The following is a 24697-nucleotide window of genomic DNA, read 5'->3' on the forward strand; positions in this document are numbered from 1 at the left end:
TGATTTATTCAAAAATAAAATAAAATAAAATAAATTAGTCCAAGTCTACAATAATTCAACTGACCACAAAAAAAAATAAATTTGATATTCCAAAAAAATAACTATATCTTGTTGTTAATGTGAAATTAATATTTTTCTTTGTAATAGTCATTTAAATTAATTTTTTTATATTATTATTGAGCTTTATTTGATTATGCCTTTATTATTACATGTAGCTTTAATAAAAAAATTACTAAATCTTTTGCTATAAAATTATTAACTTTTGAAAAGTCAAAAATATCAAATTACAAAAAAATCATAATTAACATAAAATAGTGATTTTTTAATAGCAAAATTATAATAAATTTATAAAAAAATTAAATTAATTGAAAATATATTATCCAATTATTTTGATGGTAGTTGATGGTACATTTTAAATATTACTTTTATATTTAATTTATCCATTATATTTATCTATCTACATGAAGATGAAAAACTAAAGATAGTTTATATTTAGTTTTAATATTTAAAAAAAAAATTCTAAAACCTAAATATAATTTGAATATTTTTATTTGATATAATATCTTTTAATAATCTATAATAGTAATAAATAACATTAAAAAATAGTTTTTTCTTTACTTATAATAAATTTTTGTATTTGATATAATATGTACTATTTTAGTATGATGATCTATTGTCACAAATACAGTCATAAGAACTTGAAATTAGAATAGTATCAACGACATGAATCTCAAAGAAACAATCCTTATTATAGTCTTGTGTTGCTCAAAAGAACTAAAAAGTAACTCAAAGATAATATAATATTAAACTAAAATGGCTATTGCCAAAGATAAGAAGACTAAAAACTCTTGAAACAAGACTAAAGAATAGAAAGGTGTTGATAAGAGTGAAGAAGGCTTCACTCTTATCTCCATATATACTCTTAATTAGGAGCTACATGGAAATGTCCTATAGGACTTCCAAAACATATTGACTTTGTAAGATACATATTTTAATTTGTAAGACAAGTTTTCTATATACATACCATATAGTTACCTTGTTTTACAAGCTATGAATACATGGTTAACTTATTGATTAAGTTTCTAAACTATCAATCAACTATAAACACATGTAAAGTCAAAGCAACATCTATAAAGCTTCTAAGAATATTTTCTAAAAAATACTATAAAATAAATTTATTTTTACTTACTTCTATTTAATTATTTAGGTAAATATTTGAATAAATAAGTATATCCTTGACAAATAGCATGTGAAATTCTTCTCCAATTTGTCATCAGTGTAGTCCTTAAGTTTGATCAATTTATTTTATTATAAACTATAGATTTATCCAAATGGCTATTGAGCTTTTTCTTGAAGATTCATTGTGCAATCTTAAAAAAATGCTTTGAAAGAATATCCACATATTTCTTTTCAAAGTCATCTTAATAATTTGTATACTATATTAAATGCTACTTAATACCTTTTTGTTACTAGAAATGGATGTGTCATGTATAACAAAAGGTGATCATTTTTTTACAATATACATGAAAGCTCTTATACTGACAAGTATAGATTTGATTGTACTAAATTTATAACTTTATACTTGGTTAGCAAAAAAAATTATTATATTTTAGAAAAGATTGAGATTACAAGAAATCCAATCTATTTAGAAATTATATTTTTATAACCAAGATAATTCTAAAATAATTAAATTAAGAGTAAATCTAATAATATTAAATATTATTAAATTAATATAATTATTTAATATTACATATATTTATATAAATGGTTTTATTAATAACCTCTTCAAAAGATAATAGATAATTATTTATAATTTCTACATGCCTAAATTTAATACATATATTTTTAAATATTTTATGTCTTTTAAAAAATCTTTTATCTAAAAAATAAGCTAAGGCTTTTAAATCTAGCAAAATAGAGACATTGTGATTTTTAAATCTTACACAAGTATCTATTGTAAAAAAAAGCGGTTTTTTGGAAAGCAAGAATAGGAATATTACTAGGTGTTGCACAAGATTTTAGCCATATTATTGTTAAAGTAAGTAAGTAAGTAAATAAAAGTGAAAGTAAAATAAGTTACCTTGTAGAGGATATCACCTTAAGTAAGTTGTTAATGGTCAAAGGATTGGCTCTTGGTATGTAAGAAGACTTATAGAAAAGACAGATGAACAGATTATGAATCTTAAAGATATAGAAGATATGCTAAAAATATATCTTCATAGTAGATATAATATCAATAAATAGTCTTGGTAGAATATTGGATGGATGTATTCATATTGGATGGATGTAGGATGGAAGTTGTCCATTAAGACAATAGCTACCACTTATAAGTAACAGGTAATGGAAGTGAGAGTTATCTTATTCTATTTGCTTTGTATGCAACCTAATTAATGCTATGTGTTGTGACTTCAAAGTCCTATTTCTTCAATAACTATCCTTATTGTAGCTAGATAAATATGTTTTTCAGCATATAGTATTTTTTGACAATCATTCCTTTTATTTTGTGGTTGTTTTTTTTTTTTGGATAATTTTAAGCAATATGCTTAGGTTCTCTATAATATAAACATAAGCCTTCTTAACAATGTAATTTTTTTTAATGCTTTGTGACAAGTTTAAAACATATCATATCAATTTGTATGTCTTCAAATTTTTAATTTATGTGTTGAAAAGACATTGATGTTGCCATTAAATTGTAAAAAAAATAATTTAAATCTAATTTTTTATATTTATTATATCTTTTAATTATTTGGTCTATTTTTGTGTACTATTACAATTTAAAACAATGAAAATAATTTTGAATTCATGTCAATTTAAAAGTTCATTAATATACATGTATTATGAAGACATTAAAGAATTAATATGTAATATCAAATATATGATATTATAATTTTTTATTTTACTTTTATTTTTCAAATAAATGAATATTGATTCTATTGAATATTGTTTTATAATTTGTACAAGTGTAAAATTAATTCCATTTAAAAAATTGCTATTCCTTTCATGTGATTAAATTTGATGCATAAAAAGCCTAAGCTTTTAATATTAGTTTGAATTTTAATTTCTTTTAAACTTAATAAATTGGCTCTGGTCATTTTTAAAATAAATTTTAATGACAACTTTAAAATTACAGTTTATAAAAACATATGTGATTATGCCAAAAACTTTTATAGGTTTCTATTCTTCTCAAATTATTTAGGTTCTTCTCGATTATCTTAGAATATATTGATAAACTCTTTCAATATTATTCTGTGAATGTTTGATCAAAACATTTGTCCAAGATGACCCAATAAAAAAAAAAACTTAAAGAAGTTTGGATAAAGAATGTTGTCAAAAGTTGCTTTTAAGAACATAGAATAGAAATGTATTACCCTTGCAAGGTGGGAGTGAGGTGATTGATTGATTGACAAGAGTGGTAGTATGATTAGTGCATGGGGCATAATTGAGTGGGTTGCTAATCCTGTTGGAGCAGGCCAGGAGGCATGACATCATGTTGCAGGGGTTAGAAGATAACATATGAGCATGGCTGGCTGGCTGGCTGTGGAAATAGAGCTGGAGTTGTAACGTAGAAACATGGTCGAGGAGGGGAGAGAGAAGGGGGGGGGGGGGGGGGGACAGTGGAGAGCAGGAGAAGAGAAGGACAGCAAGCAAGCAAGAAGGGATGCCAGCGTGGAGCGGGGTATTATGCCAAGGGAGCAGCCACGTGGGCTGGGTTGGGGGAGGAAAGGAGGGTGGGGGGTTTTGAGAGTTAGTGTGAGTGAGTTTGATGTCGGGGGTGTAAGGTGTAATTGTGGCTCTCCACCCGCTTCTCCTCTCCTCTCCCCTCCCCTCTCCTCCCTTGCCTGCCTGCCTTCCTTCCTCCCTCGATCTATCCATCGATCGCATGCGGCAGCAGCTCCACCACCACCTGCACATGTTCTTCCATCTGAATCTTCGACCCCCTCTAACCCCATTTTAGGGTTCACGAAACCCAAGCCATCGCCGCACATCAGCAGCAGCACCACCATCTCTCCATCGCAATTTGTGTTTCCCCTACCCCATCGCTATGAAGACGTGCACAGAGCATCCGAGTTTTCTGCTGCTGCTGCTGCTCGCGATTCCTCTTCCACTGTCGCCTTTCCTACTCGTTCGCGCTTCCTCCTCGTCCCTACTGGGAATTGCTCCGCCAGGTCCGTCAATTCCTTAATTTTTCTGTCATTATTGCATTCTTCCTTGGCATTGGCTGAGCGTGGGCAATTTCCCATCATCGTGCATTCTGTTGGTTACTCCTCTGGGGTGAAGTGGGTATGGCAGCATTCTGGTAATTCGTTTATTTCGATTTTATTGCGGTGGCTTTTGGTTTTTTAACTTTCCGGGCCTCTCTCTCTATTACATTGTTGCTCTGTTGCGAGATGTTGGAGGGTTTGTAGGAGGCTCATAAGCGTGGGTGGATGGATTTTCCTGTCGACCTTAATGTTCTTCTCTGCTCTGTATGAAAGCTGGACAAGATTTCAACGCAATGATCATAGTTCTCGTACATTCGGAATGGAGACTGAATTGCATGTGTGGCCTGGGGTTTCGTTGAGGACAGATTTGAAGTACTTTGAAGGCTCAACGTTTTTGTGTAAGGATGGTTCCAAGAGAGTCCCCAAGGCTCGACTGAATGATAATTTTTGTGATTGTGTGGATGGTACTGATGAACCTGGTAAGGGCACTTGTCACTTTTTACAATCAAATGGAAATGAACAGCTGCTAGATATTGCCTAGTCTTTATGTCGTGTTTTACAGATTTCCCTTCTTCCTTCTGCTAACTTCCTCAAATCTTTCGGCTTTTCTTGCCATACAGCGTCTTTGAACTCCTCCATTCAAGCATTGTCAGCGTTGGCTGTGTTCGAACATCTTTTATTCTTAGATGAACATGTACTTCCTTGTGTCGTGTTCGTGTATACTAAGCTACTGTGCGATTGCAATTGTCCATGATGACATGTTGATTTCTCTTCAGTTTCTGTTGTGAGCAGGTACCTCAGCCTGTCCCCAAAGTAGGTTTTATTGTAAGAACGTGGGATACGTACCTCAGAAAATATACTCTTCTCGAGTTAACGATGGTATCTGTGGTAAGAGATATACTATGAGGCATCTCTCATTCTGTTTGACATGATTTTGGAGCCCTGTTCACATTGTTGTTCACATAGTTCTCTCTGTGTTTCAGTCGGTATTGAAATTTACCACTGTAGTTTTTGAGCTCATTTTTTACCCATATAATTCTTTTGGTTTTAACATATCTTTATCCAAACTCTTTTTCAGCATGTCTAGTACTTCCTAAAAATCTCCTATCGTGCAGACTGTTGCGATGGAAGCGATGAGTACAATGGATTTGTGGAGTGCCCCAACACGTGTTGGGATGCAGGCAAAGCATCTAGAGAGAAACTAGCCAAGCAGGTAAACGTCTACAAAGAAGGCGTGAAAATAAGGCGCAGTGAAATTGAGGGTGCCAAGAAATTACGTCAGCAAAACGATATTAAATTGGTCACTCTACGCTCTACGGAAAAGAAGTTGAGCGATCAGGTTCAGAAACTCAAAGGTTTGTCTCTTCCACTGATCAGCATGTTGGAGAGCAGATGCTTATCAGTAGTTGATTATGTTAGGGTGATGTTGGAGACATAGATGATACCGTCTACTGCTACAAGGATGAAATGTTCTTATTCAAATCTGGTGCGCATATACTTTTGTAGCCTGCTGTGCGGAATCTCATACACTGGATGATTTGTTCTTCTTGCTTTCTTGATTGATACCATGCTTTAGTGAGTGGATATTGTGGTAAAGCTTCATAACTTATTCCATAGCAGTTTTATACTGGAAGCCATTTTTACAGCATGTTTCCTCTATATGAGTGTCAGGTCATGTGAGTTTAAAGTTACTATATAAGTTGTTTCTCGATTTGGGTATGCACCAAGGCCAAGTATTTGTGTTAAGGTCGTTTCTATTATTAGAGGTACAGAATTGTAGTTCCAGGCCTCTCCTAGTCACTTTTTCTAATCACAAGTCCTTGATTCTTTCTTACATATTCTGTACACATGTCAGTGGAGAAAGAATCTATAGAGGAAAGGGAAAAGCGAGAACTGGCTGACCAGCAGAGAGAAACTGAAAAGGAAGCAGAAAAGAAGCGGAAGGCAGCCAGTTCGCTTCGTGAAGAAGTGAAATCCGCTGACCAGCAATCGAATACCGAGTCAGGAGTGGTACAATTTTTGTAATCAACATTCTCCTTGATCGTGTGTCTAGTAGGGATATGAGTATCGAGGCTGCTTATTCTTTCAAAAAACGCAATAACTGTAAGGTTTATTTTAGGTTATCTTTGGGCGTTGCGACCTTCGGTTCTATGAGAAGCTCGTTCTGATCAGAGAGCATACCTGTGCTGATTTTATCTCGCAGGTTGAATCCGACAGTAAAGCTCAGAAAGCAGATGGTGCTAGTCATGAAACCAAAGCAGAATGCGCTCCAACTCTGGAAGAAACCAATGAGGATGCGCCTGAGGTGCGGTTAACAGACCTTGAAGACGAGCCAAAATTAGAGGCCTTATCGAAAGAAGATTTAGGTCGTGTTGTGGCTGCACGATGGACTGGAGAAGATACAACTGTTCATGTACCTGAAGAGAACGAAAGCCGTGACCTTGAAGAAGACAGTTTTGAGGATCAGGATAACGAGGCCGATCTTGATTCTGACGCGGAATCTGAGCATGTTGACAGTGAAGATGATGAATATTCTTCTCCCAGCGAGGAGCAACAAGTGCCTGAAACTTGTAGTCTGCTAACTTCAAGATCCTGCTCTTTCATTTCTGCAGCTTATTTACACATGTTTTTGAATTGAGATTAAACCAGTAAAGGAACCAATGTAATTAGAGGCTATATTTAACTTGTATCCATTTAATTTACATATTTGAAGCGTACATTTGCCAATGTTCTGAAACCGAAACTTTCTTTGCTCTTTCAGCACATGAACCAAAGAAGCTTGCCTGGTGGCAGCGTTTTATTCCAGGGATGATGAAACGTTTCTACAGGAAGCCTGTGGATAAATCAGGTGAGTTGGTTTTAGTGATGTGCTGACTGTTTCATATTCATTTTCTGTGTCTGTGTTGAGATTTTTTGTGTATTACGTGCATCTGCAGAAGCAGAGCGGATTAGGAACCAGTACTCTGAAGCAACAACTCAATTGGCCACTGTTCAACATCAAATTTCAGAGTTGGAGTCTAAACTGAAAGAAGACTTCGGTATGTCCAAGCTTACTTGCTTATACATCTATTTTTATTTTTATCGTGGTTCTTGCTAGCAGGATATGGTCATAACATGGTGCTATGTCTTAGTACCTAGCTGTCTGTAATGCGATTTTATGATCTCCGGCTCATGTGAAGTGCATGAGGTTATTAGTCCTGCAATGGCATGGTGATTGGCTCTTGCGGGTTGAACCTAGGTCTTTTTGTACTGTATCAAGTCCAAAAAACTGCTTCTTACACTACCCGACAGGAGTTTGAACAGTTCTAGCCATAATTGGGTCATCCCTTTTGCAGGCCCTGAGGCAGTATTCTATTCCTTCCACGACAAATGTTTCGAGTTGAAAGTACAAAAGTATGTCACGCAACATGTTGGAAGCACATGGTTTATGACACCACTTTGTGTTTTGCTTGTTAATCCTATCTTTTTGTGTGAAAAAACTGTAAAATTATCATTACATTTTGACTTAGGGAATAGGTGCTAGTCTTCAACTATCTTAAATGAATTCAGGGAACTTTTGTGATCTGTATTGGCAATATAGCACATCGGGTAATTTGAGAACTATATGGTGCTCTTTTGCTGCATGATAAGCTGTTACTTGGTCAACATTTTAACCTCATACTGTGTTGAACTTCAGATACAACTACAAGGTTTGCCCCTTCAAGCAAGCCATCCAGCAGGAGGGCCATATGTCAACACGTCTTGGGTGTGTGACCACATTCATCATTGGGTTCTGAATGAGAGTTTCATTGTGCTTCAGGGACCGTCCAAATATTTGTTTATTTTTTGAAGAAGTTTTAATGTTTGACAAAGTAAGGAAGATTCATAATCAGTGTTTTGTTGCAGCAATTGGGATGGTTTCAAGGATAATTATACTGTCATGATGTTTTCAAGTGGCGACCGTTGTTGGAATGGGCCAGATCGAAGCTTACGTGTAACCTTCTTTTCCTATTTAAACCAAATACGTGATGAGTCGTTTTCAGATGTTTCTGTAAAGAAACTCTTCTGGTCGCTTTTAGCTTGCTTCTACAACTTCGCAATAGTGAAAATACAGACAGCAATCATGTATGATACATGTGATTTAATGACTCATGGGGATATAACTACCAGGTTTTCACCTCTTTATTTTTCGGTTAAGGCGTATCCTGGGTGTAAACGTTATGACTGCTTCTTCCTGTACATGCGAAATACACATGTGCATACAACGCTGAATTCTGATGCTATTCTATGTTGTTCTTTGTACACAGGTCAAATTGCTTTGTGGAGTGAGAACTGAATTGAGGAATGTTGATGAACCTAGCCGATGCGAGTATGTTGACACCGTTCTTTTTCTTTTCCTTTTTGTCTCTTTTTATTTTGATACCTTTGAGCCAATGTATCGGGAATAGAACATGTTACGATGACGGTATAATGATTGCCCAACTAAAGGCTTAAGATGCTTCATCACACCAAAGTATTGGATTACTTATAAAAATGTTCAGAATGGAGCATCTTCCTTAACATTTCTAGTTTTATGTCGCTTCACATGTGCTACATTTAGAGATATGATTATTGCTATTTACTAAACATAGGTACCTAAGGTTGTGAGTCGATATGCTTCATTGTGATCAATTTTAGCTTCATCCATTTTTTGTCATTTTAACTCTGACCAGCTTTCGCTCAGCATTTCATTACATTAATTAGGTGGTTCCACTTCCAATACGTGTCACTGATCATAATATTTTCTGGTGTAATGTAGTTATGTAGCTGAATTGGTAACTCCCACATTATGCTTAGAGTCTAAGCTGCAGGTAATTTACTTTTCACTTATTTTTATTTTTTTGTGTGATGTGTTTGATAAGTCATGATGATTTATGAGAGAAGTTCAAGCATGTGTCTTGACATGGTTTTTTTATTACGTTATTGCTTTCTTGGTATATCAGTTCAGTGAATACTCCTTTTGTGCAACCTTTCTAGACTGATGATTTTGTCTTTAGGAGGTCCTTGGCCAGAAACTCACGTTTTATGAGAAAAGTATCATGCATAATTAGTTTATCATTCTGGTTCTTAGTTGCATAATTAGTTTATCATTCTTAATGAAATGAAAACCTTGATGAAAGACTCTGATGTTCCGATATAGATAAACAGGTATTAGAGGTAATTTATGATACTCACGTAATTAAGGCTGAGGAAAAATTAAGGCCAAAAGGAATCTTGAGCAAGTGGTCTGCGAAATTGCTCGATTACTGTCAAGTAAGAAACGAATAAATGCTCCTAGGTCTTGTTTGTAAATTTAGTCAGATTTTATAAGAAGTGTCAGGTTTGTCTTGGTGGATTAGCAAATAGGATTAAATTGTTACGGCTAAATGGGTTAAATACTGCCCTGCAGTGAGAGTTAATGTGAGGAATAATGTGCCTATATACGATCAGATTCTCTCCGTGTTAGGTTCACAAAAGAAAAATATTCTTTCAGGTCCTTGCGAATCTAGGTAAGGAATTTGTAAGCAAGAAAGGACTAGTTTTGGAAAGAAATTCGAAGAAGTGGAAACTTAAGGGAAAAGTAACTGCCCTGGTATGTCTCGATATCTTTAACTTTATGCACCATAAAGAAATCAGTAAAATTTACGGGCAATTAAGTGGTTCTAATCCACCTCATTCTAATGGAGGGGAGAAGGGGAAGGTATATATCATGAATTTATTATTATACTTATGTGATTTAACGCTCAGTAATATAAGAGAAGAGTGCAAGCCAGGATTGGAATTGAGTTGCATCTTGTTGGCGTTTCTTCTGTGAGCACCTGTGATTTAGCTGATGTGCTCAATTATTTCGTTGTTTTGACAGGAAATGCAGAAAAAGCTGGATAGACAACTCTCCGGTGTACATGATGAGCTTTAATTTATGGTTCAGAATGATAGTAGTCTGACCAGCTAGAAAGGAGTTCAATTACAAGCTGAAAACTTTTGACTCTCATCAGAGTAGAATGGTTTTGCTGCCACCTTGAGTGGTAATGAAGATCACGTTCTGCGAGTAAAAGAAATGTTAAATCTTTACAAGTAGGGAGAGTCTTAAGCGCAGTTGCTACTTATACAACTCTATATTGCCGCTACATTTCCCGGCTTAAAAGAACCCTAAATTAAAGCCCTAAACCTACCTTGCCTATTCAGTTATCTTGATAACCAATTCGGGTGTAGCAACTCTTTTAACACAATTCAGTGACACGGAGTACAGTTTTTGCTGTTATCATCTGTGTGGTGCACAAGCTTCTGGAAGGGGTAGGGTTTCAGGATGAAATTCATGCCTAACTCGACTCCACGGTATTAGTGGCGTTGATCCACAGCACTAGACCCCCTTGTCTCTGGGTTTTGTATGAATTGCTGACTGCAATGTCTGCCTCCTCGGGCTTGTGCAATCCTTCATCGACCTACCTGGAACCCGGGCAAAGATGAATTTTCACGTTCGTTGGCTGCTAAATCAAGTGGTGCCAATAGTGAAACCGTTACGTGTGGTGATGGTACGCAGGGACAGTAAATTGGGGAAAGTGTACCTCAAGCTGCAGCGGTATTTTGCATGTCAAAATGCTTCCCGAGGATGATGATTTAATGGATGTTACAAGAAGTGCTGGTGTCTTTTGTGTCGAGGAATATCACCATGGAGATAGACAAGACAAGTGGGGAGAAATAATCACCATGGAGGCTTTGCAATCTGTAGTCTCTCACCCTCCTCAATACTCCGCCGTCCCTCCCTTTTCTACATAGCACTCATTCAATGCTTGTTAATAGCTGATTTATCCCACCATCAATACAGTATGCCTTCTTCTGTAAGGCAAAGCTCACACCTCAAAATTCAATTTTGAAACTTTAATCATCGAATTAAGAACCGTTCATATCGATCCTTGAGTATCTAGTTAAGTATACCTGGCTTTGATAATGAAGTTGAAACATGGTTTCAAACTTTAGTTTTACATCACTGCATATTTTTGTAAAGAATTACGAACGCTTCTGATTCGAAAGTGTTGTTTCGATTATACCCTAAAATAAACATATCAAAAATTAAAATAAGTATACTCTAATAATCAGCACTAAATAAATTTTGAATTTAAAATTTAGATAATACTCTCAAAACATTGAAGATTTCATGTTCAAACAAATTAAACTATAAATAAAGTAAAAGAAAATATGAAAACAGTTGTGAATAATCTCTAAGTATATACTTTAAAAGGAGATTTTGAATAATGAGTAATCCGTGCATAATTTAAGGCAGATGTGAAGCATGTTCTATAGATTAAAGTAGGAAAAATCAAAACCCAAACAGAATTTCACACAGAAGTTAAAACTAACAACAGTGATATAATGAAAGAAAAACGCTCTTGTGGTACATGGCAAAGAATTTAAACTGAACACGTGTATTAAAAAAAACACAAATATAAGTGTAAAATGTAAGACAATGTTTTATACAGAAAGTGCCGAAAAGAAGCTTGTGTAAATAATGGAACAATCAAAATATGTTATACAAATATATATAATATAAAGTATGAAGTAAATAATGAGTAGAATATGAGAGAGAATGTTAGTGAATGAGCATGTCGGAGGCCGATCACCAGAACCCTGTGGAGGAGCAGGTCCCATCACCACGCCTGCAAGTCCAATTAGGAAGGGGGGTTCCATGACCATGGAAAGTTAGCACCAAAGCGGCGCTGCAACGCCAGCACTTGTAAGGGTCGAAAGGATCAGACCCTTGCACTTGTAAGTTAAAAAGTTTGAGAGCCTCGGCGATCCCCAAGCCCATGGGAGTGCCGTGGCGAGGGGGCAAAGGAGCGGTTGGGCGGGCCACCTCCCTCTCACCAAGGGACCACACGATGCGGGGGCAGCTTGCGGTGCGAGGGAAAGTTTGTGTATTCCCGAAGTCGAGTCCCGGGTGATTCGGAAGGGTTCTGGAGACCCCGACGACCCCGAGAGTACAGTAAGTTAGTATCGTGAGTCTGGGTTGCGGAATTCAGACTGTGTCTGACTGCCGGAGGAGGCACCAGTTCATGAGACTAGTACTAACGAGGTTTTCCGGTGGTTGTGTTTCAGGGTGAAACAGGGTGGCAACAAGAAGTTCCCGTTACATGTGGTATCAGAGCCGAATTGAGAAATAGAACTTGGAGGGAAATCTCTGAAGACCACTTTTGACTAGGGCAGAAAGGCGTTAGTCAGAAATGGGGAAGAGAACTACCAAGACTGCCTTTCAACGATTAGACAAGGATGTCCTCGAATCTGAAGTACAAATGGAACAAGAGGTTCCCAAACCAAAAAAGAGATTGGTGAAGAAACAACCTTTGCTTAAAGAAGGGCCTCCGTGTATTCAAGAAATGGAAAGTGAAGAAGAGGTTCAAGTAGAGCAAGAGGAGTTTGAAGAGAGTTTACAAGTAACTCAAGAACCTCATAGTGATGAGGAAGAAAATGATAAAGAGGGAAGGAATCCTAAATCACAAAGACCTTCTTCTTTAAAGACCTCTCCGGACTCAATGAAAGGATCAAGGGTGGAAAAACAAAGTGTTGTTTCCATTGATGAAGTTGAAAAAATGGTCATGAGGTTGATGGAGGAAAAGAACAAAGAGTTAGAGAAGAAGATGGAAGTGAACCAACTTCTTATAGACTCTTTAATGAAAGAGAATGTGAGAAAGGAGGCCCTACTTGAAGGTCAAAAGGGCAAGTCAAGTTCTCATAGAGCCAAGACAGATCAAGCAAGAAAGTGGAAAGGTACATAGCACAAAAGAACTGTAAGAAGATTTCTTAAGGAAATTCAACATTGGCATTTGGCCAATGATATTGAAAGTGATATAGACAAGATAAGGACCTTGTCTGTATTACTTGAAGGAAGTGCTTTGGATTGGTTTGATGGAAAAATCAAGACCAATCCTAATTATGCCAAAGAAACCATTTGGATTGAAGTTTGTAATGGACTTATAGCAAGGTTTGAAAATAAGTGGTAAAACTTCATTGAAGGGTTGCAACTTCTCAAACTAAGACAAGAAGGAGGAAAGGCCTCACTTCTTAAGTATGTTGGTGAATTTCAAAATCAACTAACTTACATTCAATTGGATTATAAAAATTGTTTATTGCTTTTCTTCTATAATAGATTGAATATGGCAACAAGAAAGAAATATTGGGAAAGAGAAACTATACCCACCAATATAAATGATGCCTTTGCCTTAGCATGTCAACTTGAATTGAAAGAAGAAGAGGTGAGTCATAGTGAAGAAAGCACTATGACTAAAACTTGGGAAGGAAAGACTAACTTCCAAGGAAGAACTAGGCCTTTCCACGGAAACAAGAAACCACCTTTTCCAAAGAGGAGATTTGAAGAAGATACTTCTCAAGTTGGAAAACTTAAGATCAAAGAGAGTCAGAGAAGTAGTACTAAAAGGGCAAAGACAAGTTCACCCAATGTAACTTATTTTAAGTGTCAACAAAAAGAACACTATGCAAATGAATGCAAAAATGAAGAAGTCCCTAGAAATGTAAGCAAACTTCGTAATACTTATTTGTTAAATGAGACTCTTGAAGTAGATTGTCTTCAAACTATGAGTCTTAGTAAAAAGGTTCCGGTTAGAGAAGGGGATTTTCAAAGAAAACTCACTTTAACTAGTTTGCATAAGAAACTCATCTATCTGAATATTAAAGTTAGAAATCTTGAAACCTCTATGTTGATTGACACAAGGGCAACCAACTGTCAAGGACAAAGATTCAATGAGGGAAAATATACACAAAAAGACTATCTCGATATAATAAGTCAAAATATAAACAAGTAGGTATATTAAAAGGAAACTGGAATGGCTATTGCCACAAGACAAGAAACTAAAGACTCTTGAACCTGGACTAGAAGCAAGAAAGGAGTTGACAAGAGTGAAGAAGCCTTCACTCTTGTCTCTATATATACTATCTAACTAGGGGCTACGTGGTGACGTTCTATAGGACCTCCAATATGTGTTGACTTTGTAGGACACATGCCTTGACTTACAAGGCAAGTTTTTCTACGTGTGGACCACATAATTAGCTTGATCTTCAAGCTAACAACATGTGTGGCACATGGCCAACTTGTTGACCACGTTTCTAATCCAAAAAGTCAATTAAAGACACCTATGAAGTTAAAGCAGCATCTAGGAAGTTTCTAAGAAGCTTCTATATTAAATATTATAGAATTAACTTACTTTTATCTACTTTTACTTACTTCTACCTATTTCTATATGTAATTATTAGCTTACATGATTATGGCCGTGACATTACCCCCCCTTCTAGAGACGAGTTCCACGAGGAGCGGTCATCATATGTTGAGAAAATCTATGATGCGACGAATTATATTCGCCACATACTCTGATCTCTGTTCTCTTCGAAGATGATTGATAGGGCCTCTCAACCATCGGTAGTGTCTCATACCAGGGCGGAAAGACCACCCAGTTATTTGATCATTGTTGAGGCCTTCGTAACTTCCTTCGAATAGAATATTTGGAACACCATCAGGAGTTGTTCCTACCTCTAGCAAAATCACCAAACATTGGGAATCCCTTCCCAAATCGTGATACCAAACGCGTTGTATCTCACCATCTATTCGAAGAAGAACATGTCGTTCTTGAAGATGTTCATCTCGATTGCATCGTCTTGAAGGTTGTGACAATCGTAATGTCTCGTCCGGTAGGTCAGCAAACGAAGGTTCTTGAGTTGAATCCGCTGGTTGTTGGCTCTCCATCTAATTAGCGTCACAAATGCAAAGAAGTTACAAACAAAGATAGGAAATTGAATGTTATCTTGCCTCAATCTTGTCTCTTTTATAAAAGAGATTTTCATCTTGGTTTCGATAGATGTCGTTGATGAAAAACTTTGACTTTAGCTGATGCATTTGCTAGATTCCTGGATGGCTCCCATGTGCGTTCACTAATATCATATCCGCGCCAATGAACAAGATATTCCAGCTTATTTTGGCGCCGTCTTGAGTCTAATATCTCTTCCACCTCAAATTCTTCATTATTATCTACTTCTATAGGAGGCGGTGGCATTTGTCTTCTTCCTTGTATATCCACTTTCTTATATGGTTCAAAAAGAGACACGTGAAATACAGGATGGATCTTCATTGACTCCGGTAGATGTAACCGATATGCAACTGGGTTGATCTGTTCAGAAACAGAAAAGGGGCCAAGCCTACGATAGTCCAACTTGTCACAAGGTCGAGTAGTCTTGATATTGCGACGAAGTAGCCATACCTTATTACCTACGTTGAGTTGTGGTTGCTCCTTATGATATAGATCTGCGTTTATCTTTTGTCGTTCTTGAGCTTCCTTCAATTGTGTCTTCATTATTGCATGTAACTCTGACAACCAATTTGCCATATCTTCTGCTGCAGGATTATCAACTTTTGAAAAATCAAAAGTATCAAGTCGTAGATGATAGCCATAATTGGCAAAGAAAGGTGTTTGTTACGTGGAAGAATGTATCGTATTATTATAAGCAAACTCTGCCAATGGCAGAAGGGTTATCCAATCATCTTGTTGGTAGTTGATAGTACACCTTAAATACTGCTCCAAGACTTGGTTTACACGCTCTGTTTGTCCATCAGTTTGAGGATGGAAAGCCGAAGATAGCTTTATGTCCACTTTTAAAATCTTGAAAAGGGTCCTCCAGAATCTTGATACAAATTGAGTTCCCCTACTTGATATGATATCTTTAGGTAATCCATGATAGCGATAGATATTATCAATGAAAAGCTTAGCTGTTTCTTCACCTGTGATAGATTTTGTACATGGCACAAAGTGTGCCATCTTGGTGAAACGATCTACTATCACAAATATAGAATCATAAGATCTTGAGCTTGGAAGATCTGTGATGAAATCCATAGAAACAGAAGACCATGGTTGTTTTGGTATAGGTAATGGCTGAAGAAGTCCGTAAGGTCGATGACGAGGAATTTTTGATCTTGAACAAATATCACATGATTGTACAAAGTCTTTGACTGACTTCCACATTTGTGGCCACCAAAAATCTCTTGATATGAGTTCCAAAGTCTTATTATATCCAAAGTGCCCTGCTGCTAGAAAGTCATGAAGTGCTTGAAGAACACGTAAATGTGCTTCTCCTTCTGGAATATATAGGCGTCCTTCAAAATATAATAGATTATTCTTGAACTCGAACTTAGAAGGATCATGAGACTTAGAAGAATTATTCTCGATATCATGAACAAGAGGGTCTGAGGACATACTGGACTGGATTTGCTTGAGAAAAGTTGAATCAACAGTCAATGTTGATTTCATTGCTCGGAGATGAAATTGCTCCGGTTTCAAGAGGACCGTTCTTTGTTGCTCAAAAGCTGCATCTCCTTCTTTTGGTGCAAAATAAGAACGTCTAGATAGGGCATCGGACAAACCTTGTTTTTTTCTTGGCCGATAGGTGATAGTAAACTCGAATCTTGACAAAGACATACTCCAACGAGCTTGACGACGATTCAACACGCGTGCTGACATGAAATACTCGAGGTTCTTGTGATCTATATACACAGTGACTGGACTAGAAGCGCCTTCTAGATAATGACGCCATTCTTGAAAGGAATCCACGATCGCAAGAAGTTCTTTATCGTGGATCTCATAATTGATCTCGACTGCTGAGAATTTTCTTGAATGAAAAGCTATCGGATGAAGTTTGTCATCTGTTCCCATTTGTGATAAAACTGCACCCAAGGCAAAATCTAATGCATCTGTTTCCATAAAAAATGCCTTGGAAAAGTCAACATGATATAAGACTGGTGCAGAGACAAACGATGTCTTCAAGGCTTCAAATGCTGCTTCCGCTTCTTGATTCCATTGAAATTTATCTTTACTAGTCAAGCGTGTAAGTGGAGCTGCAACTCGTGAAAAATCTTTGATGAAGATCCGATAGTAATTGGCAAATCCCAAGAAACATTGGACATCTCTTACTGTCCTTGGAATCTTCCAATCCATGATTGTTTGGACTTTCTTAGAATCCATCATGAGACCATCATTTGAAATGATGTATCCTAAAAAATCAACTTGAGTAGTGTGAAATACACACTTTTCTATCTTGGCGTACAATCCTGCATCTCTAAGTTTTTGTAATACTTGACGAACATGTATTTCATGTTCTTCGACGTTCTTAGAATAGATCAAGATATCGACTAGATAGCAGACAACAAAATTGTCTAAGAATTCACAAAATACATCATTCATGAGATGTTGAAAAGTAGCTGGTGCATTCGTGAGTCCAAAGGGCATGACATTATATTCGAAATGTCCATACCTGGTTCGAAACGCAGTCTTCCATTCATCTCCTTCTTTGATCCGTACTAGATTATATGCTCCTCTTAGATCTATTTTTGTATAGATCTTAGCTTGATTCAACTGGTCAAGGAGTCCTGATATCAAAGGTAATGGATACCTGTTCTTGATTGTGATCTTGTTGAGTCCTCAGTAATCAACACACATTCGTAATGATCCATCTTTTTTCTTTACGAATAGAATTGGAGCTCCTGCTGGAGATTTTGAATGGCGTATGAAATTCTTCGCTAAATTCTCGTCAATATATGTCTTGAGTTCAGCCATCTCATCTTGCGATAAACTGTAAATTGGTCCAAATGGTGGCTGAGTTCCTTCCTTGAGGTCGATTGAACAATCATATGAACGATGCTTAGGAAGAATATCTGCATTCTTTTTCTCAAAAACGTCTTGATACTCCTGATATTGACTTGGAATGCCACTTGAAGTCTTTATGTTTTCAGAAATAGGTGCAGCATAAATAGCAAAAGTTGATCCTTCTTTTGCTGCGTGTATAAATGCTTTTGCACCTATCAGTACGGGTTTTACTATACTAGACTTATAATTTTTTACTTGGTTGGTAGAACTATTAATAACGCTTTGGGAAAAGTCAAGTTTACGTGAATTCCAATCTATTCGAGGATTATATTTTTCTAGCCAGGATAAACCTAAAATAACTGGATTGGACGGGGATTTAATTATGTTAAAAGCTTTGTAGCTATCATGACCGTCTATTGTTACTTTTATAGGATGAGTTTCATGAGTGACATCTCCAGAAGACAAGGGACGACCATCTATGACTTCTACATGTACTGGTTTAGGTTTCTGTACAAAAGGTATTTTACGACTTTTAACAAATTGTTCATCTAAAAAACATGCTGAGGCTCCTGAATCTAATAAAGCAGAGGCTTTGTAATTCTTAGGTCCTAAATATAAGTCTATTATAAAACAAGGAGAGGGTTCTGAGGAGAGGATAGGACCTTCATTAGGAATTGTACAAGGTTCCAGCTGCATGGTCCCTATTGTAGCTGGACGAATCCGTTTTCCGACATGTTGTTTTCTTTGACCGTCGTACCCCTCATTTTATAGTTGCGTCGCTTCTTTGGACAATGTTGAGCAGTGTGCTTAGGTTCTCCGCAATATAAACATAATCCTTCTTGACGACGACAAATCTTTTCTTGCTCAATTAAGGGTTTAAAACGTACCGCGTCAATTTACATGTCTTCTACTTCCGAATGTACGTTTAACAAAGATGTTGATGTTGCCATTGAGTAATAACGTTGAGGTTCCCGTGAATGATTCTCAAATCGAAATTCGAAAAGTCGATTATCACATTTTACCACAAAATCGATTGCTTGACTCAAAGTTTGAGGATCAGGTAAGTTGAGCATCAATTTCTTTACTTCGTATTGCAATCCATAAAGAAATTGACTAATGAGTGCAGCATCATCCCACTTGATGTCAATTGCAAGTTGTCAAAATTGTGAAGCATACACTGTTACTGAGCGATTTTTTTGTCGCAGAATTTGGATCTTATTTGTTGCAACACGAGTTGCATCGTGTTCACCATACATAGATCGAAACTTCACCAAAAAAGCTTCCAAATTGTCCAATATTGGATTTCGTTGTTCAAGAAAAGACGAAAATCATGATAATGCAGAACAAGAAAGTAGAGTGCCAATAAACCTGACTTGTGATCCTGGAGTTGGATAGCTTTGCGGTTGAAGTTCAATTGCCAATTGTACTTGATTGATGAACCCTCGAAACTTAGATCTCGTACCATCAAATTTCTCGGGTAAGGCAATTGTGGGTTCTCTAGTGCTTACAAGGTGTTGTACAATTGGAGAAGGAACGTGATTTGTTGTAGATGTTGAAGCAGCTCCGATCATCTCTATATCCCCACTTTCTGCTATTCTTGTTCTTTCATGTGTTGGTGAATTGAGTTGATGCATCGCAAGCATTAACTCTCTCATTTGCTCTTGCATTTGTGCCATTGGACTCTTCATTTCAACAAGCTCTGCCATAATGTCAGTAAGAAAAATTTGTTTGATACTGCTCAAGACAAAAGAAAAGAACGACTTGATAACAAAGAAGATACTAAGAACAATATCAGTTTAGAAGTGGGTAATCCGCAAACTTCTAATACGCTTATGTCTTGTCAAGAGAAAGGGGTAATCCACTCTTACTCAAGAAAAACAAAGCTCTGATATTGTAAGTGTACTCTTGTGAATCTGTCAAGGACAAAGACTCAATGAGGGAAAATATATACAAAAAGACTATCTCGATATAATAAGTCAAAATATAAACAAGTAGGTATATTAAAAGGAAACTGGAATGGCTATTGTCACAAGACAAGAAACTAAAGACTCTTGAACCTGGACTAGAAGCAAGAAAGGAGTTGACAAGAGTGAAGAAGCCTTCACTCTTGTCTCTATATATACTATCTAACTAGGGGCTACGTGGCGACGTTCTATAGGACCTCCAATATGTGTTGACTTTGTAGGACACATGTCTTGACTTACAAGGCAAGTTTTTCTACGTGTGGGCCACATAATTAGCTTGATCTTCAAGCTAACAACATGTGTGGCACATGGCCAACTTGTTGACCACGTTTCTAATCCAAAAAGTCAATTAAAGACACCTATGAAGTTAAAGCAGCATCTAGGAAGTTTCTAGGAAGCTTCTATATTAAATATTATAGAATTAACTTACTTTTATCTACTTTTACTTACTTCTATCTATTTCTATATGTAATTATTAGCTTACATGATTATGGCCATGACACCAACTCGTTTATGAAACTCGTTCTAACTTGTGCCTAAAGGCTGAAGTTGATTCAAGAAGAAACTAGGAGGGTAAAAATTTCTTTTACACAAGGCGAAGAAGTGACCAACTTAGTTGTTAAGGATGTTAAGTTTAAGTGTGGAAACAAGAGGTTTCAAGAAGACTTCACTATCTGCAACGTTAATGGAATAGATGTAGTATTAGAAAATACTTTTTTGGATTTCTATGGAATTAAACTCCGATAGAAGCCCAAAATAAGAGTAGTCATGGTTGGAGAGAATGGAAAAGTAGTAGACATGCCATTCACAAACCTCTCCATGTTATATCAATCTAGAATTTCTATAGTATTTCAAAGTGAGTTAGAAGGAGAACAATTTCTCTTCTACTTGAAAAATAGTGATTTTGATGATGTTTGTGATGTATAAAGTATTTCTTTTTCTAATAAGAATGAGTTGTTAAAAACAATCCCTCATTGTGCAAACTTAATTACTGATCTTATGTATGAATATGGAGATGTTTTGACAAAGGAACTTCCAAAGAAACTCCCACCAAACAAGTTGGTAGATCATAAGATAGATTTGGCATCAGGGTCACAACCTCCAAGTAAAGCACCTAATAGATTAACCCAAAAAGAGTTAAATGAACTCAAAGAACAACTTAATGAGTTGCTTGAAAAGGGCTATATAAGACCAAGAGAATCTCCATTTGGAGCTCCGATCCTTTTTGTAAGTAAAAAGGATGGGAAAATGAGGATGTGCATTGACTATAGAGCCTTGAATAAGATCACTATAAAAAAAAACTACCCACTTTCAAGAGTTGATGACTTATTGGATAGACTAAGTTATAGCAAATGTTTTAGTAAGATTGATCTTAAAAGTGGGTACTATCAAATAAGGATTGCTCAAGAAGACATTGAGAAAACTGCTTGTAGAACCAGCTATGGTTCTTATGAGTTTATAGTAATGCCTTTTGGATTGTGTAATGCTCCTACTACCTTCACCACTTTAATGAACTCTATCTTTCATAAGGAAAGTGATGAGTTTGTAGTGATTTACATTGATAATATTTTGGTTTTTTCTAGAAATGAGAAAGACCATGAACTGCACTTAAGGATAGTTTTGCAAAAACCAAGAGACAATCAATTGTATGCTAACTTAGAAAAGAGCATGTTCTTTTTAGAAGAGTTGGAGTTTCTTAGTCATATCATCAATGGAGATGGAATAAAACTCGACCCGAAGAAAATTGAAGCAATAAGACATTGGGAGGTACCAAAAACTCAAAGGGATATGAAGTCCTTCCTAGGTCTAGCAAATTATTATAGAAAGTTCATAAAGAACTTTTCAAAAATTGCTAGCCCTCTTATTAATCTCTTAAAAAAGGATAACAGAGTTATCAAATGGAATGATGATTGTAGTACATCTTTCCAAGAAATCAAGGATGCCTTCGTATCAAGTCATGTCTTGTTTTATCCTAAATTTGATATGGAATTTGAAATCCATACAGATACAAGTGATTTTGCAATAGGTGAAGTCTTGATGCAAGAAAAGAGACCGGTGGCTTTTGAAAGTAAGAAATTAAGTAGAAGCCAACTAAGATGGCTAACACATGAAAAAGAATTGTTTGCAGTGGTACATTGTTTGAAAGCTTGGAGACACTATTTAGGAAGTAGAAAAACCAAAGTATACATTGACAAAATTTCTTTGAAGTATTTTACTTCTAAAGTCCAAACCTCATCTAAAGAATTGAGGTGGTATGATGTAATAGTCTCAATGGATGTTGAACTAATTCACAAATCGGACAAAGATAACTTGGTGCCTGTTGCACTAAGTAGAAGAGAGGAGTTCATGGGAGAAAAGTTCTATGATACCTTGTCATTAAAGACTATAATGTATAGTGATGACTCTCTCTTAATACAAGGTATTAAAAAATATTATGAACAAGATAATGATGCACTTGAAATTAAAGAAACCTTTGCTCAAACCAAAACTACAAGGGGTGTCTTCTATAAAAGATGGACTTATTTGGTTTAAGTAAAACAGACTCTACGTACCACAAGGTAAATGGAGAAGAAAATTAATGTATAAAGTACATGATTCTCCATGTGGAAGACATAGAGGTGGAAAAGTCACATTGAAAGAAGTGACAAGATCTTATTATTGGCCCTTTGTAAAGGAAGATGTGGACCAATATGTGAAAAGTTGTCTTGTGTGTCAAAGGAATAAATACTCTACTCAAGCAAAAACTGGGCTCTTACAACCATTACCTATTCCATCTCTACCTTATAGAGATATTTCAATGGATTTCATAACTAGCTTACCAAAGTGTGGTGAAGCTAACTCCATAATGATAGTTGTTGATAGATTCAGCAAAACTGCTAGATTTATATCAATGACAATGTTTCCAAAGGATTCCAAGGAGGCAACAGAAACTGCCCCAAAGTTAACAGCGAATGTGTTCTTTGATAATTGGATCTCTTTGTATGGAGTGCCAACCTCAATTGTGAGTGATAGAGATGTAAAATTTACAACATAGTTTTGGCAGCATGTTATGAAGAAATTAGGTTCTAAGATAATATTAAGTATTGCTTGGCATCCACAAGGGGATGGCCAAACTGAGAGACTCAATGGAATTCTCTCAATGTATCTAAGGCACTATGTGGCAAGTGACCACAAGGATTGGGTCAAATGGCTGCCCATAGCTGAGTTCAGTTATAATACAACTCAAAATGTGTCCTTAGGAAATACACCATTCCAAATAGTTCATGGTTTTAATGCACTTCGACCTATTGACTTAGTGGAAATCAAGCAAAGTGATGAAACAACTTTGGATTTTTATTCAGTTGAAGGAGCACAATGGATGGCAAAAAGAAAAGCCATATTGCAAACCGCTAAAGCTAGACTAGAATTGGCCCAAAGAAGATATAAGAAACAAGCACATAGGCATAGAAGAGATGTGTAATTTGAAAAGGGAAACAAAGTGTGGTTGAATATAAGCAACCTCACTTGTCCAATACATCTTACTCCCAAATGGACCTAGAAATGGGCAGGTCCTTATGAAATTGAAAGAGTGTTACATAAGAATGTCTATGTATTAGACATACCAAAGAGATTGAAGTGGCATCCAATTTTCCATGTAAGTGTCCTTAAGAAATTTGTGGAGGATGAAAAAGGCTTTCACAAAGAGAAGGCAAGAATTCCACCTCAAGAAGAGGTATGGGATCAAACCATGGATCAAGTAGAAGCCATACTTGATAAAAAAATGGATGGATGTTAGGAGAATTCAATACTTCTGTACTATCAAGGAATACCCTCCACATGAGTTTCAATGGATAAATGAAAGGAACTTGCGACATGTACAGGGATTAGTTACAGCTTTCAATAAAAAAATTGGTGACTATAGAAGACCTAAGACTACAAGAAAACAAATCAAAAACTACTAAAGGGTAAGTTGGTTAATTGAAAACTAGGAGGGAGTAATAAAGGGAGTGACCAAGAAGATGAGGACATCTTCACTCCAAAGGGGAGGAGGATCACAAGCCTATGTGACTTATAAGGAAAAAGAGTGTTCTTGAGTTAAAGTATAAAGAGAGATACAAAAAACTTGGAATAAGAGGTGATAGAAGTTTTCAAGAGATAGAAGATTTTGAAAGGATTCCAACCCGAAGGGACTTTGTAGAGGGAAACCTTAAGAAGCTTGTATGAGGCGAATACAAGGCTCTAAGCAACCAAGCCTAAATGGTTGGCCTTTCCTATATGGGTTTCACATTGAGTGATTGCAAGTCACTTCCATAAGATAGGGAAGGGTACTGAGGTGATGCGGATCTTAGTTAAGGAGTTCCATGGCCTAGGCTAAGTTTAAGTAGGGAGTAACATTTCTACTATTTACATTGGAAGATGTAAACTTTTAAGATTCAAAAAATTGAGAAAAATTGAGAAAATTGAAGGCGAAGGAAATTGCACAAAAAACGCAAGGAGGTAGCATCCCATCTCAACAAGGAATCAATAAATCCTCCTCTACCCCAAAAGGCTTTTGAAGGACTAAAAGCATGAAAGGAGGCTAAGTAGGAAAAAGAGCCTTCAAACTACTTAGGATGTAGTGCAAGACATCTATTTGTAAACATTCTCTGAGAATGGGAATAAAACTTACACTCTTTATGTCAATGAGGACATTGACTCTCCAAAGTGGAGGAGGGTGTGGGTCGAAAGGATCAGACTCTTGCACTTGTAAGTTAAAAAGTTTGAGAGCCTCGGCGATCCCCAAGCCCATGGGAGTGCCGTGGCGAGGTGGCACAAGGAGCGGTTGGGCGGGCCACCTCCCTCTCACCAAGGGACAACACGATGCGGGGGCAGCTTGCGGTGCGAGGGAAAGTCTGTGTAGTCCCGAAGTCGAGTCCCG

The 24697-nt window shown here is 36.5% G+C and overlaps 1 protein-coding gene and 1 long non-coding RNA gene across 4 annotated transcripts; one reads left to right on the forward strand and one right to left on the reverse strand.

Annotated features, from left to right (window-relative positions):
- The first annotated feature begins 3743 nt into the window (after positions 1–3743).
- On the forward strand, positions 3744–10461 carry LOC112275256 (glucosidase 2 subunit beta). Of its 3 annotated transcripts, XM_073530200.2 has the most exons (16): positions 3744–4166; positions 4568–4681; positions 4995–5090; positions 5318–5557; positions 6058–6212; positions 6406–6772; positions 6964–7050; positions 7139–7240; positions 7538–7595; positions 7879–7947; positions 8088–8175; positions 8489–8550; positions 8980–9031; positions 9369–9473; positions 9694–9792; positions 10063–10461. In XM_073530200.2, the coding sequence occupies exons 1-16, from the start codon at positions 4043–4045 to the stop codon at positions 10114–10116; spliced, it is 1872 nt and encodes a 623-aa protein (XP_073386301.1). In that variant the 5' UTR covers positions 3744–4042; the 3' UTR covers positions 10117–10461. The 3 variants fall into 3 exon arrangements, with proteins under 3 accessions (XP_073386301.1, XP_024361244.1, XP_024361245.1); XM_024505476.3 differs by lacking the exon at positions 9369–9473 and having other exon boundaries at positions 3745–4166; XM_024505477.3 differs by lacking the exons at positions 9369–9473; positions 9694–9792 and having other exon boundaries at positions 3747–4166.
- LOC149986667 (uncharacterized) lies at positions 10144–11809 on the reverse strand. The gene is made up of 2 exons (XR_016499961.1): positions 11136–11809; positions 10144–10968 (listed from the first exon to the last, which is right to left on the reverse strand). It is a non-coding gene; the product is annotated as an uncharacterized LOC149986667 (long non-coding RNA).
- Positions 11810–24697: the final 12888 nt, after the last annotated feature.

Source organism: Physcomitrium patens, chromosome 22 (genome assembly GCF_059467195.1).
Source record: "Physcomitrium patens ecotype Gransden chromosome 22, ASM5946719v1, whole genome shotgun sequence".
NCBI lineage: Eukaryota > Viridiplantae > Streptophyta > Bryopsida > Funariales > Funariaceae > Physcomitrium > Physcomitrium patens.